The sequence below is a fragment of the Chiloscyllium plagiosum genome, chromosome 41, assembly GCF_004010195.1.
Source record: "Chiloscyllium plagiosum isolate BGI_BamShark_2017 chromosome 41, ASM401019v2, whole genome shotgun sequence".
Taxonomy (NCBI): Eukaryota; Metazoa; Chordata; class Chondrichthyes; order Orectolobiformes; family Hemiscylliidae; genus Chiloscyllium; species Chiloscyllium plagiosum.
The window spans coordinates 18,639,312-18,657,384 of record NC_057750.1 but is presented as its reverse complement, the minus strand read 5'-3'; the positions used below and the strand labels follow the sequence as shown (position 1 = coordinate 18,657,384).

The 18,073-nt window shown below is 37.3% G+C and overlaps 2 protein-coding genes across 2 annotated transcripts in view; one reads left to right on the top strand and one right to left on the bottom strand.

The window, feature by feature from the left end:
- The window catches only part of LOC122542912 (immunoglobulin kappa light chain-like), a 206,450-nt gene that overhangs the window by 126,602 nt on the left and 61,775 nt on the right, over positions 1-18,073 (bottom strand). The window lies entirely within an intron of this gene.
- The window catches only part of LOC122542911 (immunoglobulin lambda-1 light chain-like), an 85,236-nt gene that overhangs the window by 64,718 nt on the left and 2,445 nt on the right, over positions 1-18,073 (top strand). The window contains exons 4-6 of the mRNA XM_043681056.1: positions 3,855-3,905; positions 15,389-15,733; positions 16,348-16,368. Coding sequence (XP_043536991.1) covers positions 3,855-3,905; positions 15,389-15,733; positions 16,348-16,368 — 417 coding nt within the window. The remainder of the gene's footprint in view (positions 1-3,854; positions 3,906-15,388; positions 15,734-16,347; positions 16,369-18,073) is intronic.

The window sequence follows — 18,073 nt, the reverse complement described above, 5'->3', positions numbered from 1 at the left end:
GAACTGGACCCTTTTCACCTCAGAAGGCACTCAGATTGTCCGCTAACGGTATTTTTAGGTCAAATGGATCATTTAGTGGCAAGTACAGAAATACCCGCCACTCTTCGCCCTCAACACCTCTCCAGTGCCATGACCGATATTGACCTTCATTCCACATTTATAGAAGAAATGTGGTGATTTATCACAATTCTGTTTGAGGGATTTCTTGGCGAAATTCAATTCCGGCGATTTCCTAGAACGCTCACGTTAGGGAAATATTCTGTCGCATTTAAACTGCTTTGGATGTCAGTTTTGATGGATTAATCTATTTCTGTGACGGAATTGGGCAATTTTAATTACAAAGAAAGGATCGCTTTTTCGTCTTCCAACTCAATAAGGCATGTTAGGGAAATGGCTATTCCAACTGCTTCAATACAATAGGGATGAATCGGCAGTACTCTGAATACAGTTTAACATCCCTTTGGTTAATGGTTACTTGTAACCATAAGAGTTAACAGATCTTTTTTAAAAGATCTGATCCCTAGATCATTCCCAGAATTCAATCATTCCGGACAAGTTGAAAGCCATGTTTAGACCCAACCGCAAAAGAACCATAAAGTCAACATGGAGTCGTGCAGTCTACGTTGAAATTTGCGGCATTAGACGGATTGGATACGGATTACAACGGAAAGAAGTGGCCTTTTTGAAGCTTTTTTTAACATGCTGTAGTGTCACTGTGTGACAGATGCGAATTATTTCGGGCAAGGAACGAAGCTAACAGTTTTGGGTGAGTCCGTATTATTTCTGGTGTATCTGTCTTAAGTGGTGATGACTAGTTTTAAAATTTCTGTCCGCTACACCATGTGGCTCTTGAATGTTGAACTGAATGTTGAACGACACAAACTCTCTCAGTTGGAGGCAGTTGCGCGGAGTGTTTATGATTTATAATTGGTCATCGTGCAGGTAGCATCGCTTATTTTGGCGACGGGACAAAGTTAACCGTTTTGGGTAAGTTTTCTGTTCCTCCTATTGACCAAAACAAACGTTTATACAATTGCGTATGTGTTAAGACTCTTAAATATACGTTGACGACTAGTTGCTTAGACTCAACTTGGATTCCCTCAAACAAAAAACATTCGTGGTTCAGATAAACGATCCGTTTCAGGTGATTGCAAGTTTTTGTAGAATGGATAAAGATAAACTATTTAGTCTGGTCCAGATGGGTCCAGGACAATTCAACTTAGAGCCAGATTTGATGTGAAATGTCAGAACATTTTTTTTTCATATAAAAAGTAATGGAAATCAAAATCTGTGCCCAAAATGTTGTTGGGCCTATGGAATTTCAATATTGTATTATTGAGGATTACTGAACCAATCTTAAGATACAAATCAACAATAATATAAATGAATGATGAAATAGCCTAAATGGATGAGTGACCACCACATGGCCAACGCTCCTTGTTGATTGTAGGGGCCATAAATGTTCCAAAAGGTAGACATAGCGAGTCAGACTTGAGGGGGATTTTGCTTTTGGCTCGTACCGCTGTGTACTAGTTATGAAGCTTACTTCGGAGGAGGGACAAAACTGACTGTTTTAGGTAAGTAAATGTATTTCTAATACTGGAGAAAGTTGGTTCACTTCTTGAATCATGCTAATTGAGGGAGTGAAAGTTTAGGAAGTCGGCAATTAACTTTTTGTTCCGTTTGTGAAGACAGAGTAATCACTGCGGCATTTTTTCTCTATGGAAAAGAAGTCTGAGAGGGAAGATAGGAGAGGATCTTCCAAATAAACAAAACAATTAACAGTGTCCATGCAAACCTAATGTCGGAAAAACCCAGCTGATTCACTAATGTCCTTTAGGGAAAGAAATCTGCCACCCTTACCTGGTCTGGCCTAAATGTGATTCCAGACCCAGGGCAAAGTGGTTGACTCTTAAATGCCATCTGGGAAACTGACAATAAATGTTCTCGTCCCATGATTAATAAAAAAAGACATTCTATTTGGCCGATGAAAATTAAACAAGAGGACGCATTCACAGACGAAAAATATGTTAAATTGAAATCTATTAATGCAGTTTCAACCTATATATTGTGAAAAATTATTGTGCGTTTTACAAAGATAGATAGTTTTTTTTTAGAAAAAGGACGCCATCAGAATTGAAAGGCTGTAATTATCAGGAGAATTGAAACTCTCTGGCTTTTTGTTTCTGTTATAGTAACGATAAGGTTGAAGAGTGACCTGATAAATGTTCAGATCTTCGAAAGGAGTTGTAATAGCCCAGAAGTTTTCATTAAGTGGTGTGTGGTGATGTGGAGGGGGAGGGGTGGGTGTGTGGTGTTGTCCAGAAGAGAAGTTAGAGTTGTGGGAAAAGAGGGGCAGGATGGCCATTAAAATTCCAACTGAAAATTCCAGTGGAAATTCCTTCCCCAGAGCGTGCTGATAACTTGTTACCTTGCGGAATGAGTTGGCGTGAATAGCTTAGATTAAGTCAAAGAAAAAAAAACATATGAAGGAACGAGGAAATGTTAATAAACAGTGATCAAGGATTATTACCATTTATAGACGATCTATTTTAAAGCTGCCAATTGAATTCCATATTGTTGTTAAGTTGCTGTATTTGTATACCTTGAAGCGACCATTGTCTAACTGAACTTTTCTACTGTGACATAAAACTACCGGAGCTAAAAGAGTTATATTTCGCCGAAAGATTCAGAAACTTGGTTTGCAGCACATTAACTAGCAGACATCAAGGGATGATCCAACTAATGTCTTTAAATTCTTGCAAGATTCGCTTACATAGATAACCATAAACTATTTACTTTATTATAACGAATAATGAACATGTGCTAAACCTTAGAATTGGCATGGGATTCTTTAAGAATAATGTGGTTTTTTTTTCATTAACACAGTGTCCTTGAAACTCCAAATGCGCAACCCCGAGAAAATTGTTAAATAGGAGGGATTTGGGAATGAGTGTGAAATATTCAAATCTGTAACCGATTGAATATGTCGGCTTTAAGGTTAGACAGGGACAAAATAGAGATAAGCCTAATTACTTATTGGAGCAAACTCGATTGAAAGAATGTAGCCGCTCTCTCTTCCTATAATGCCATTGTCCTCATGCATCCATTCTCGTTTGGTCGTATGTTCTTCCCCTTATTGTTTCATGTGCAAGATCCTCAGGAAAACTAATAGTAGGCGCCTGAGATGTTTTAAAACAGGCATCAACCCCTGTGCTCTGCTGATATCTACTATTTCGGGGCTGGGACTAAAGTGACTGTTTTGGGTAAGTTCATGTTGACAGATGCATATCACTGAAAGAAGTAGGTTACATCAATATATCTATGAATTTACCTACGTGCGTATCTATCTGTCTGTTTTTCTGTAATTCAGATTGTCTGCTTGCCTGTCTGTGTATCTATCATTATCTGTCTTTGTACCTCTGTTAGACGCCACGGTATTTTTGTACTGTTGTTTAGCAAAGTGCGGGCGGTTATAGCGATCCTCTGCATTTTGGGGACGGGACGGTTTTAACGGTTTTGGGTGAGTTCAATTTGTCTTTTTTGCAACGAAGTTAGAATGGCATGTTTTAAACAGAGTTGAATGACCGCTTACGCGGAAGCCAAGGGAAATCTTTCAGTACTGTCAGGACTGTACTCTTAGACAAGGGACATGCAGGTCCACAAGTAGGGGGACAGGTCTATTGAGAAAGTAATTCACATCACTTGGAAACATCCTGGTGAATTGACGGGCTTACCCGTCTGCTGTTACCTTTTGTTATCCACAAACCACGTCAAAGATTGGGGATATGGTGGAATTTTGCCCGGAGACTGTTATGCAGTGTTTTTGTGATATGATACATTGGCGTGTACAGGTGGAAATCAACCCTTGCATTTTGGAGATGGCACGAAGTTGACTGTTCTCGGTAAGTCAGTTATTGTTCAAAGTCATCCCTCATCAATCGGTTAGCTCAGTTGGCTAGAAGAATGGTTACATTCCCGCATTGGTTGAGGGCTGCCATAAAGAACTTTGCTTTTAATAAACCCGTTCAAAGATGTTATTACACACCTGTGGAGCAGATGGGATTTGAACCTAGGTCACCTAGCATCAGGGATAGGGACACTATCATTGTGCCACAAGACCCCTTCCCGGACCGCTCCTTCTCAACCTAACTCCTGGCCTGAGTCGTGCTGGCTCCTGTTTTAAAAAAAGCGCCTGCCGTTCTCGGAGAGCTGATTTTCCCGGGTCAATCTTTAAGTATTGAAACTCTCAACCTATTCATTGTAATAAATTCAAAGGAAGGGCAGAAACAATGGAATTTAGAAGGGCATACATTTTCTTGAAATTAAAAAAAAAAATCGCTAACTAATTTAACATTAGAGGAAATGTGCGTGGGCGTGAATGAGACATGAATTGACAACAAGGTATTTTGAAATAAGGTATATGACCGGATTAAGAACTCGGTTCCTCCAGTTTGTTCCACAGCTGATCAAGATTAAATTAACTTGCCACTGATTGAAATCGATTCTAATCCATATTCAAAACTCCGCCTGGTAAATATTGAATATAATGATTCAGCCTCCCGAGCTCTCCAGGAAGAGAACTCCAAAGATATGCCGACCTATGAGAGAAGAAATTAATCTTCATCTCAATTTCAAATGGGCAGCCACTAACTCAGAATTGTGCCTCAAGAGTTCGAGATTACCCATATGAAGAAACATTACCTCAGCATCGTCCTGTCAAGTCCCAAATAAAACATCCTAAGCTTTAATAAAATCCGTTCCCATATCCTCAACTTCCAGTTGCAGTACGATTTATTTTAATTGGACCTCTATGCCACTGCCTGGACCTCAATTTATTGACCATCCCTAAATGGTTTTGAACTGAAAGGCAGAGTCTGGCCATTTCAGAGGAAGGTTATTGTCCAGTAAATTTCTCTCGGTCTGTAAGTACATCTAGGCCAAACCAGGTAAGGATGGAAGATTTTCTTAGCTGAAAGATACCAGTGAGTCAGATGGCTACTGACTGTAATAGACAATGGTTACATAGTTGCCATTAAATTAGTTTATAATTTCAAATTTTATGTAATCAAAACTGCATGGGGATGGGAAATGAAAGACATAAAGCAGTAGAAAAGATTCCAAGACCAGATTAAAAGTACAGCAGAGAAAGATAAAGAGTTTTAGGTTGGAATAACACAGTAAATAACTTAAAGGACTGACCTGTAAAGACTACAGAGCCAGGAGTTTTCAAACAAGCGTGTCATGCCATGTCAGGAATTTATGACTGTACATTTGCTGCTGGTTCTAAACTCTTGTGCTGGTTAAGTGATATAGAGTCAAGTTGGCTCTGCAGAGCAAAGCAATATGAGAGAATATTGTCCTATTAAAATCAAAAACAGTTTTAAAGCTAACTGCACAGCCGAGTGCATAATATGTGAACACAATCAAAACCATATCCTTGCGCAGATTCCAAAATTATATGCTTCCAAATGCCATATTCAAAATTTGCTGAACCAAATTCAATTTTCAGTATTTTAACTGATATAAACTAACTATCCTGAATATCACAGACTGATTGTGACACCCTTGTTTCAAATGCTCCTCCATTACTTTAATGTATTGATAGTTGTGAGACAGAAGGATAAATAAATCACAAAAAAGTCAAGAGGTTTGGAATGAAACATTGTTGCAAGTGAAAAGCACATTAATTAGTAAAGGGTTTACAAAAGTTAAGAAATGAAGTTGTACCTAACTTTCATAAATCATGAAATAGGTTCCAACCGAAATAACGTATCTGCTTGCAGATATGGCTCAGAAGAATGTCAAGAGGTTGCACAAAGGATTCATTTAAATGGTTCCAAGGATGAGAAAGTATATTTGAGTGTTCAAACCAGAGAAATTGGTATTATGCTCCTTAGAATTTAGATGAAGTTTCGACTAAAGTCTCAAAAATAGTGTAGACTCTGGATGCATAAAATAACCAGGAACAGTTTTGTCAGCAGAGGTATATGTAACCTAAAGTAATTTAGTAAAATTGTGAAGCATATTTTTTCAGGCAGCATGTTGTTGTGATCTGGAAACTATTGCATAACAGGGACATGGAAGAAATATTCAAAAGGAAAATTGGTCTAACATTGAATGAACAAGATTGGCTCCAGCAAGAAAACCAGTCATAAATGGTTATATATTTAGAAATATTGGAGAAATGTCTACAGTAGAGTTTAGGAGCTTAATTACAAACTGAAAGTATAAATTTGTGAACTATGAATGAAAGATTTGTGAAAATTCACTGAATAGACTTGAATGGAATTTGTCCGAAATAGAATCATAGATACATATGATCTTCAATAGGCCATTTACTCCATTCAGTCTGTTCCAGCATTCAATATGATCATAGCTAATTTGTGACTTAAGTCCAAATATCCTTGCCCAAAACCTGAATATGTGTTGACAAAAACAATTAGGCTCAGAATTAAAGCTTCCAAAAGATATTTCAACAACTGTAACTTGCAATTGAATTTTATTCCTGCACCATCGTTTGCCTATGGAAATGTTTCCCAAATGCACTCCTGAGGGTTCTGACCCCAAAGATTCGATTATGCCCTTTGAGTACTAACGAGCCCAACCTGCAGAACTATTTCATCTCTATCCAATATATCAGTCCACTTCATTATCAGCTTCCTACTAATTGTGTAAAATCTAGTTATCAAGATCCTACTTAGCGTCATGTAACATTTGAAATACACATATAATTTAAGGAAGGTAAGCAAGGTAAGTATTTTACACAGGGAGGTAGGTGCCTGGGAAATACAGCAAGAGGAAGTGGCAGAAGCAGATGCGAGCAAAATTTAAGAGACATTTAGACAGACATATGAACAGGCAGAGAATAGAAGGATGCAAACCACTTGGAGGCAGATGGAATTAGTTTAGAATGGTATCATGGTCAGCACAGATATGGTGGGCTGAAGGGCCCGTACTTTTGTTGTACTGTTCTATGCTCTATAATTCTAATCAATCAACTGCTTTCCCTTGAATGCCAATAAGCATTGTGATGACTGAGTAACAGGGCAAATTGTTAAATTAGCTACATAAGGGAGCACAACAAAAGGTTAAGAAATCATGAACTGAATGGAAAGAGACATGAAGTGAAAACATGATGGAAAATGTAATCAGTTTAAAAAATCGTTTTATTGATATTTCCCGTAACAATTTACCGTCATTAGTAATTAAATACAGCACGAGCAATGGTTACATTTTTGGCCCAGAGACGTTGATTAAGATTCTCTTTAAAAATATCATTTTAAAAATACTGAGACCACTGCCAGTTTAAACAATTTGGTAGTGCATTGTAATGTTTTGTGATATTGTGAATTGAAATATTGTAGTGTTTATATTGCAGTAGCCAGTTACTCTTCAGCATTCAAATTAGAAAATATAAAGCTCCGTGTACTTTAGAAAATATGCATGTAAAGTATTATTCCAAATTAGGATTTTATAAAGGGAACGTTGACTATGTACGATTTACTCTTTAGTGGACACATCTGCACTGAGAAGACAGTATTTTAAAATTGGAATTATAGCATTTAGAAGTGAAGTCCAGAAGCATTATTTCACAGTAATCAAAATAGAATTCGGGATCCTTTCCCCTACAAAAAGAACATTGAACCTTCATGACTAAAACTAATAGATTTCTAAAGCACGAGGGTATCAAGGGATGTTGCAAATGGTGGTTCTGCTTCAGGAACTGAAACACATCCCAGCCGAATTGCCTGTTTGGATTAGATGTTTTTAAATGGGTGTTTAACATTGTGCTACAACAACAACAATCCATTATATTTTGGTGAAGGCACCAAACTGACAATTGCAGGTAGGTAAACGCAAAATACATCAGTGGTTTAAAATATTTGCTACTATATTGTAACATTTTTCAATCTCCAGTTACTTCCCTGTGATCTCATTTCAGTTAGAATATTGCAAACCCCAACTGACATTGTAAGATGCATTGCATATTCATAAGGATGTTTAATTTATAAATATACTTTATTCATAAAAACTCTCTCTCGCTGTCTCTCTCTGTCTAAAGTACATAGTCACAAATGCAGTTCAGTTCTGCATAGTAGCATATCAAAGAAACAAACAAACATCGGCGTTTCAATCTATCCAAATAAACGAAAGTCATCTCTTGCTCGAACCAGATTATTTTTTACATGCATTTGAGGCACAGGGAAGTTTGAGGCTCAGGGAACTGAATGGTGGAAATTGCTTCTGCCAATCTATTCCAATGAAACCCTTCGTGACTGTGAATGTACCAGCTAACTGTTGGTAACATACATTGGGAGAACAAACTTAGCTTCTCCAGTCTCTCCACATAATTGAAACCAAATCACAATTTTAGCAAAATCTCATCTTCTTCTTCCAATTTTTTGACATATGTTCTATATGTGATGCCGAGAATTGGACATATTACTTCTGTTGATTCCTTATAATTAGCAAAAGATTGAAAGGGTTATGAAGAACAGGTGGAAGAGTAGAGTTTAGGATGAGATCACTCATTATTGCATCAAATGACAGAGAAGGCTTCAGGGGCTGAATTGACCACTCTGCCACCTAGTTCTTATGTTCTTATAACTGAGTGGCCAGTAGTTTTATTGCCAGGCTGCAGGTTTTCTCTCATCTGTGAGTTCAGTTTATTCATGTGGTGTCCCAGGACGAAGCTGTCATTTCTAGGTTGGTATGCAATCTCAGTGTTCAAAGTTTACATGACTCCAAGTATTCATTCCTCGCTTTGTAATTATCCCCAGACCTCATAAACTGAAGCTAAAACTGGAAAAAATGAATTGCAAGATTTATATTTCATAAAGACACCCTTACTAAGCAAGCAGATTATAAGATTTCACCCATCTGAATCTATCTTGCCTCTTTAGAAAATTGTTAAGAGTCACCAGTATTGGCTTGGATTCACATTAAGGTGAGACCTGAGCAATAATGCCACATTTCCACTCCTAAAGCAAATTAGTGAATGTATTAAGTTTGCTATGGCATCCTGAAAACTTCTCATTCTCACTTAATATTTAGCGCAGAAGGAACTCATTTGATCCATCTTACCTTATCAGTTAACTGCAAGAGTTACCCAGTTGCTATCACTTATGATTTCTCATTATAATCAGCAGTGTTTTCCTTTATCCATGATTCCAACTGAAAGTTATTGTCAAACTTGCTACTATAGATGATACATTTCCAGTCATAACGAACCCAGTAGTTTTTAGAAAAATATATAGTATGGCCTGTAATTACTTACTCACCCACAAATGGAAACAATTTTTCAACTTTTATTCCATGTAAATCCTTCATAATTTTGAAGATCTCAATTAAAAATGCTTTTAATGTTTTCTTCTCTGAGGAGAACATCTAGGCTCGCCATAATAACTGAAGCCCCCCATCCTTGGTACTAACTCTGGTCACCCTGTTCTCATGTACTCTCCATATACTTTAGCATATTTTATTGATAACAATATTTTTTCTAACTATTTCTAATATAAACACCAGAAATGCAATTCCAGTCGTGAAAGCCCCCAAAACTGTTTGAATGAAAAGGTCAAAGTAATGATTTCGTTTAAATCACTATTAAAGCAATTACAAATTCGCAATTTTTTGCAACAGATGTTAACTGCACTACAAAAATACAAATTACTTCATTGGAAGTACAACTACATTTTCAGTGCCAGCGGAATTATTGTAAGTGTACCTCTGCTTACTTGCCAATTTCAAAACTTCAATTGCTGGTGCTTAACAATTAGTCAACTGTGTAGTTTCAGGAACACTTTAATATGTTTCTGGATAACGAGGAATATAAGTAAATTGATTTTGGAATTTGGGCTTCTAGATTATCAGGTCTGGATATTATGAATTTATAAGATTTCTGCACATCTCCAATTCAGGTCTCTTGTCCATTCCCCCGTCCTTAACCCTTCCAAAAAGCCCTTGCCATCAGCTGCCCTAAATGTCTAAACTCCACAATTATGTTCCTAATTATTTTTATCTCTCCCTTGCTCTTCCTTTAAAAATAATATTTTAAAACTTTTAACACCTGCCCTAGTGCCTTGGGAGGATATATTTTACTGCATCAGTGGCACTATATGAATAGATATATATTTATTTCTATGCATTTTCTAAATTTGGGTGAGGCAGTTGTTTCATTTCCTTGATTGCCGCATATTCGGAATAGTGCCAAGATGTTAGAGAGAGGCAGGAAACATTTATGGAAATGCTGCCAGCACTAGGGGACTTTAGTTATGTGGATAGACTGGAAAGTTGCAATTTTTAAAATTCCAACTTATACACAGTAATATTTTGCTCAAGGCCTTCTGTTCTACTGTGGCTGGCTCACAGCTTGAGGTAAGGGTGAAATGTTGTGAATTCACATTGGTCAATTTCAGGTTAACTGGTTCAGAAAGAGATTGATTCTCAAAATTACCATCTTGTTTCAGCATTTCTATTAAGTTGCTCCATTGCAGTGTAGTTGCCTCCAAGGCAAAATGTTATAGTTTCAAAAGGTTTTAACCCATTAACTAGGCAGCTGGCTTAAATCTTCAGTAGTGATGGAATGCCTCACTATAGAAGATCGGTGTTAAGGAAGGATTAATGTAAGGCTGATACTAGAGAGTGATATATGTTGGAGAAGCTGTCCTTCAGCTGACACATTAACCTGAAACTCCATCAGTTATCTCTAGTAGGTGGAAAGGAGCAGAGGACCAAAGTGAAGATGAAGGAATTCTTTCCCAATGTCCTGAACCAACGTTTACTGCTTGAGAAAAAAAAAGATGTGGCTGTTTATTAAATTGTGAGGTCTCAGCTCTCGTTCAATGATTGATGTGTGAACATAGTCAGCAGATTCCAATGTTTCTGTTCAATTGTGCACACTTGGCTTGAACACATTATGGATTTATGGCATTGCTTTCTCCTTAAATATTGCATCATTTAACTGTAAATATAACTAGAAACAGTTGAGGTGTTCGAAATTTGCCTTTTAGCATGTGTAGTTCTCCAAAATCCAGTTTTGTATTCCAAATGCAGAGACTGAATTTTCTCAGCATAGATACTAACTGTCACAACCGCAGATGATTTTTATTTTCGGGTTGCTGACTTTCACTATAACTATGCTTCACTGACAGTCACTCAGTTTACTGCTGTCTGAGCACGAAGATCTTAACAATCTAAGAGAAAAAAAAATGCCTTTATGGTTGTAAAATGTTAATTACACTGATAGATTGCACCATCGAAAAGTATACCATTCAGCCCAACAGTTGAACTCTAGCATTTAAACTCCATGCGAGTCCAATCTTAGTTCTTCCACTGTAACCCAACCATATAACTTCATTATTTAAAAATTCATTCATGGGATAAGGACATCACTGATAAGGCAGCATTTATTGCCCAAATTACAGTTAAGAGTCAACCATGTTGCTGTGGATTTGGAGTCACATATTGATCAGACCGGGTAAGGATAGCAGCTTGTTTTCCATAAAGAACATTAGTGAATCAGATGGGGATTTCAAACAATGCCAATGGATTCCTGGTCATCGTTAGACTCGTATTTTCAGATTTGTTATTAATTGAATTCAATTTCCACTGTCTGCTGTGGCAGGGTTCAAACCCAGGTCCCAAAAATATTGTTTGGGTCTCAGGATTAACAGCCCATCGATAACACCACCAGGTCAGTGGCTTCCCGCACTTTTAAAATTAATCTCTTTAAATAGCTTCTACTGACTCCATCTATACTCATTTTCTCAGAAATTCACACAAGTAAGAGTAGTGAATTTCACATTCTCACCACCCCATGAGTAAATAGGTTTCTCTTGAAATCTCCACAGGATTTATTGCTGACTGTCTTACATTTAGGATCCACTCACTTTAGACTTCATTTTTCCTCCTTCAGAATTTTAAATCAACTATTCACTCAGCTCTCTGTGGACCGTATTCATTTCTTTTATATCGAGAACTGCTGTTATGAAAGCACATTATGCCATTTCTAAAGAGCTCAGCTTGTTCAGTCCAAGTGCTTCCAACACTGGTTTGGAAGAATCATTGGTTCAATTATTTTCTAAGACAGAAATGGGTAATATTCTAGATTTTAGATGTCTGAGTGTAAATCAAGACCTATTAATATTTCAACATAAACTATTTTTCATGGAGATGGAGCTGACTTTTGGTTGTGACTTTGAGCGACTTTCCCACCTGATATATAATATAGAATTACATTCAAATAAATATAAAGTCAAATTGCATCAAACTTGAGACCATTCGACCCATCAAGTCTGTACTGACCCTCCAAAGAGTGTCTATGCTGTAACCACATGTGCCATGGCTAATCCACCTAACATGCACCTAGCATGGTCAATCCATCAACTATCTTTTGGACTACTTGGACAAAACAGAGCAACTGGTGGAAATCCATGCGTACACAATGTGCAAATTCTACATACAGCATCAAACACAGTTTTATGTTTCTGTACTCTTTTCAATACTTTCACATCCTGCCTGAAATATGGTGTTCAGGATTAGAACAATGGTCTTATACAAGTTCAAAATAAATCCTTGCTGAAATACTCAGTGCCTCAATTAATAAAACTGAACACATTAATTAGCTTATCAACTGCTCTCTCTGCTGTGCTGCCTTTAATTTCCTATACAGATATACGAGGAGAAAGTGAGGTCTGCAGATGCTGGAGATCAAAGTTGAAACTTTATTGCTGGAACAGCACAGCAGGTCAGGCAGCATCCAGGGAACAGGAGATTCGACGTTTCGGGCACAGGCCCTTCTTCAGGAATATCAGGAGATTCGACGTTTCGGGCACAGGCCCTTCTTCAGGAAGAAGGGCCTGTGCCCGAAACGTCGAATCTCCTGTTCCCTGGATGCTGCCTGACCTGCTGTGCTGTTCCAGCAATAAAGTTTCAACTATACAGATATACACTAAGGTTTGTCTGTTAGGACACAAGTTTTAACATTGTATCTTTTATTTGATACTATACCTCCAAGTTCTTCTGACCGTGTGTAAAACTTCATTTCCCAAATATTCTCCCACTGCACCAAGTTGTCTATATCCTTTTGAAGTTGCACACTATCTTCCTCACAGTTCACAGTGCTGTGAAGTTTCGTATAATCTGTAATATTTGAAATGTTCTCCTGTGCACCAAGGTCATATATCCTTTGTATTATGTATATATAGATCATTTAAAGGAAAAGATTCCTGATGATTGGCCTGAAAATATTAAAAATGTAGAATCCCTACAGTACAGAAAGAGGCCATTCAACCCATCAAGTCTGTGCTGACACTCCAAAGAGAGTCTATTCTGTAACCAAATATGCCATGGCTAATCCACCTAACATGTACATGCTGAGATTATACAGGGCAAGTTAGCATGGTCAATCCATCAACTATCTTTTGGACTACTGGAGCAAAACAGAGCAACTGGTGGAAATCCATGCGTACACTGGGACAATGTGCAAATTCTATATATGCAGTTGCCCCAGCCTGGCATCGAACCAGGGTCCCTGGTAATTACGTCGAACTCCAAGAGCATTTGCAAGACTGTTATGCAGTACTACATCAAAGGCTGTCTAGAAGTCGATGTACAGCATTGCCCTCATCAGCCCTATTTGTTACCTCTTCAAAAAGCTCCAAAATATCAATTAAATGTAATTTTCCGTTAAGAAATTCATATTAGCTTTCTCTAAATAATCACATTTTATGAGTGCAACTAGTAATTTGCTACAATTTATTGTTTCTACATATTGCCCCAACACAGATGTTAAGCTGACCAGCTTGTAGTTGTTTGCCTTTTCCTAATACATTTTTCATGAAAAGTAATTTGCCTTTTTAACATATGCTATTGGATTTATATCCACCACAAAGTCATGGAGAACTTTCCAGTATTTTTTGTTGAATTCTCCAATCTCCAGGCACCACCCTAAGACTAAGAACAACAGAAAGGAGATCAAAGGCCCTTCACTTTTCTCTTCACTTAACATGTTTCAATGCACCTCATCTGCTCTTGGTGCCTGGTAAACTTTGAAGACATATAACATAATTCTCAATTGAATATTCTGTTTGATATCTGTTAAGAGCACATCAGTAATTCTTCGTAATAATTTGTGTAACCTTTTATAACCTAGAGAAGTCCTTTTATTTTGCTGTACCTATCATTTTCAAAAAGTTGCTGGTGCCTGTTCTAGCTTCCCTTTGAAAATACACCATTGTTTAGCTACCAGGCTTTCTGTCAATCTTTGGTTGAAATTTATGCCTTCCAGGTCTATTTGTTATCAAACATCATTAAAATTGGTTTTCACAAATTAATTATTATTACTCCAAATTGTTCCTTGTCATTTTCATTGTAACGCTAAACTTTATGATACAATGATCACACAACTCATTTTAATCTTTTCCCACTCACCCTTGAGTGAGGCCCACCTCTCTCCCAATAATCAAATATGACAGTTTTTTTGTTTGCTTCCTGGTTTCACTGAAAACATTCTGATGTAGAAAATTCTGACACACCATAGGAACTCGTAACCTTCTCTGCCCTTTACACTATATTTAGACAATTAAGGCTCCTATTGATATAAGGCTCCTGTGTTTTGCTCTTCCATGTCATTTCCATGAAAATCTTTATTTTCCAAAAATCAGTGGGTTACAGACCATAACATCTTTTTAAAAACTGTATTTGATTTGACATGTACAGCCTGAGTTGGTGACGGAAATAAATCCAGTAGTACTATATATTATATTAATATATGTGTATACACATTTGTGTGTTTGTGTGTGTCTGTGTGTGTTAGATATATTCTATAAAAGTCTAATTACTTGATTTGGGGGAATTTTGTTATTTTGTGAGACAAGGGGTTGGGTTGGCAGGGTTAACTTGGTATCTCTACTTACTATCATGTAAGAGACAGAAAACATCCTCAGTTATTGGAACAGTTTATGGTTACATTGCTGGTCACAAGATGTAGAAAACAGCTATGAGCAGATTTAGAAATGTCATCTATAGAGTAAATGATGGTTCAGTAAATTAATAATAGGTTTGACCAAAATTCAAAAACACTTTCAAATTGACAGGAAAACAATTTGAGTTTAGGACAGAATTACACTACAGTTAGTTACCAAGAAAAAGATCAGATTTGAATTCTCACTGTTTTGGTTAAAAGGTACAAAGAATACACAACATGCAAAGAGATTCAATTGTTCATTACTAATATGTAGCATGATATGAAGAAAACAGACAGCATTATTTTGTATTTTACATTAAGCTAATTGTACTATGTAAAAATAATGTACTATTTTAAAATTGCAGATGATTTTCAATCTCACACATGTTCTTTTTCTTTATCATTGTTTAATTCACACAGAACATGATCCTAAGAATGCTAGCATCACTATCTTTGAACCCTCACCAGATGAGATTAAACAGAAAGAGAAGGCAACTGTGATTTGCCTAGTAACTGACTTCTATCCTGACAATATCAAAATCCATTGGTTTCTGGATGGCACTGCGATATCAGCGACTGATGAGAAAATTCAGACTGACGTCAATTCTATGTTCAAAACTGAGACAAAGACCTACAGCATCAGCAGTCGGTTCAGATTAAACGCTCAAACCTGGGCCAAGTCTAAAAATATTGAGTGCAAAGTGGAACATTATTACCAAGGATCACAACCGACAAACCATTCAGAAGTTTTACCCATTAATGCTGGTATGTGCTTGTGTTAACCCCATATGATTTTAATTTTAGCTTCAAAGAATACAGGAATGTTGATTTAAACAGTGTCTGTGCTCTTGTGAATAAGAGAGTGAGGAGATACATTTGTAGATAAATAAATAACCAGCTAAATAATTCAAAAAATAGATAAATAATATAAAGTTAATGGGAAATAATGTTCTAAAATCTTGCAAAAACAGCATCAGACTGTATGCAGACTGACATACAACTTATAGAATCCCAACAGAGTGGAAAGAGGCCATTTAACCCAATGAGTCTGCATCAACTGTCTGAAGGACATCTTACTCAGATCTAGCAACCCCATCTCCCTGATGTACCATGGCTAATCCAACTAGTCTACAAACCACAGGAAAATTTAGAATGGCAAATATATTTAACTTGCACATCTCTGGACAGTGAGGGAACCTTGTGCAAGCATAGGAAGAACATGTACACTCCATAAAGTCACCCAGGGTTAGAATTGAACCCATGTCCGTGGTGCTGTGACGCAGCAGTGCTAACCCTTGGGCCACCGTGTGATGACTTACATCTGAACAATCACTCCAACAAGTACTCTGATGCTAATTTTTCTATTAAATCTCTTTCAGAAATCTGCGGCATAAGTAAAGGTAAGTCACTACATCCTTCTACCTGCTTCTGAATATCATGTTTTAAGAATAATATGAACAATCTTTGAGGGGGTGTAAGGGGATTATCTACATTGGATCTAGAAATGGGATTGTTACCGACAAGGTTAGGCTGGCGAAGCTAGAATAGTTCTCCTTTGTAATAAAGGAGATTGAGGGGATATTGAATGAAGGTGTATGAAATGCTATAAAGATTTTGATAGCATGGACAAAGAAAATCTGTTCTTTTAACTGATGAATACACGGTTTAGGGCAGACGACTTTAGGATTTGCGTGAGAAATGCAGGAAAACTGTGAGAAAATATTTTCTTTTGCGAGAATGCTAATCAACTTGCCGATGTGGGTGGTGAAACAGAAACAAACAATTATTTCCAAAGGATGACCACTTGGAGCATTAAAATTCCAGGTCTATGAAGATAGAGTGAAGAAATCAGGAAGATTGGTTTCTTTTACAATTTAATGAGTCAAATGGCATTCTTTTGTCCATGACATCTATGACTTTAAATAGCCGCAGTGCATAAATGGTAATTGTAAATGTGTTATTGTAACAGATATTTAATGCAAATAGTTACATCCCAATAAACTTCTTTTTTCAAATGATGTAAGTTTGAACTGCAGTCACTGCAGCAATATGAGCATTATAATAAGCAATTTTCACATCACAAACTCCCACAAAGTGTAATGGCCTGCTAATTTGTTTTGGTAATTTTGGTTGAGAGGAGTATGTTATTCCAGGGCCCTTGCAGAATGTCATAATGTTACTGGATGCTTTACATCTGCCTCAGAGGAAAATAGATCACTGAGTCAATGCTTCTGCGCAATAGTGTAGTTTTCCCCCTCTACTGACACTGGAAGTAGGGCTTAAGTGACCACAAGAGAAAAATGCTCTATATTGATACAAATTCTCATGCCTGATACGAGCTCTCAACACATGCATTTATGAGTTCCAGGTTTAAATATTTCCTCACATTTAGAAGTAAATATTCATGATCGTGGAGGGACAATGGCGGATACTTGCAGGATCAGTTCATTCCTAAAAGGAAGAAAGATCCCAGGAGGAGGCATGGGCGGCCGTGGCTGACGAGGGAAGTTAAGAAACATATAAAGTTAAAAGAGAAAAAGTATAACATAGCAAAGATCAGTGGGAAAACTGAGGACTGGGAAGCTTTTAAAGAGCAACAGAGGATTACTAAGAAGGAAATACGCAAAGGAAAAATGAGGTACGAAGGTAAATTGGCCAATAATATAAAGGAGGATAGTAAAAGCGTTTTTAGGTATGTACAAGGCAAAAAAATGGTTAGGACTAAAATTGGGCCCTTGAAGACAGAAACAGTGGATTATATTACGGGGAACAAAGAAATGGCAGAGGAATTAAATGGGTACTTCAGATCAGTGTTCACTGGGGAAGACACAAGCAATCTCCCTGAGGTAACAGTGGCTGAAGGACCTGAACTTAAGGGTATTTATATTTGCCAGGATTTGGTGTTGGAGAGACTGTTAGGTCTGAAGGTTGATAAGTCTCCGGGGCCTGATTGTCTGCATCCCAGGGTACTGAAGGAGGTGGCTCGGGAAATCGTGGATGCGTTGGTGATTATTTTCCAGAGTTCGATAGATTCGGGGTCGGTTCCTGAGGATTGGAGGGTGGCTAATGTTATACCACTTTGTAAGAAAGGTGGGAGAGAGAAAG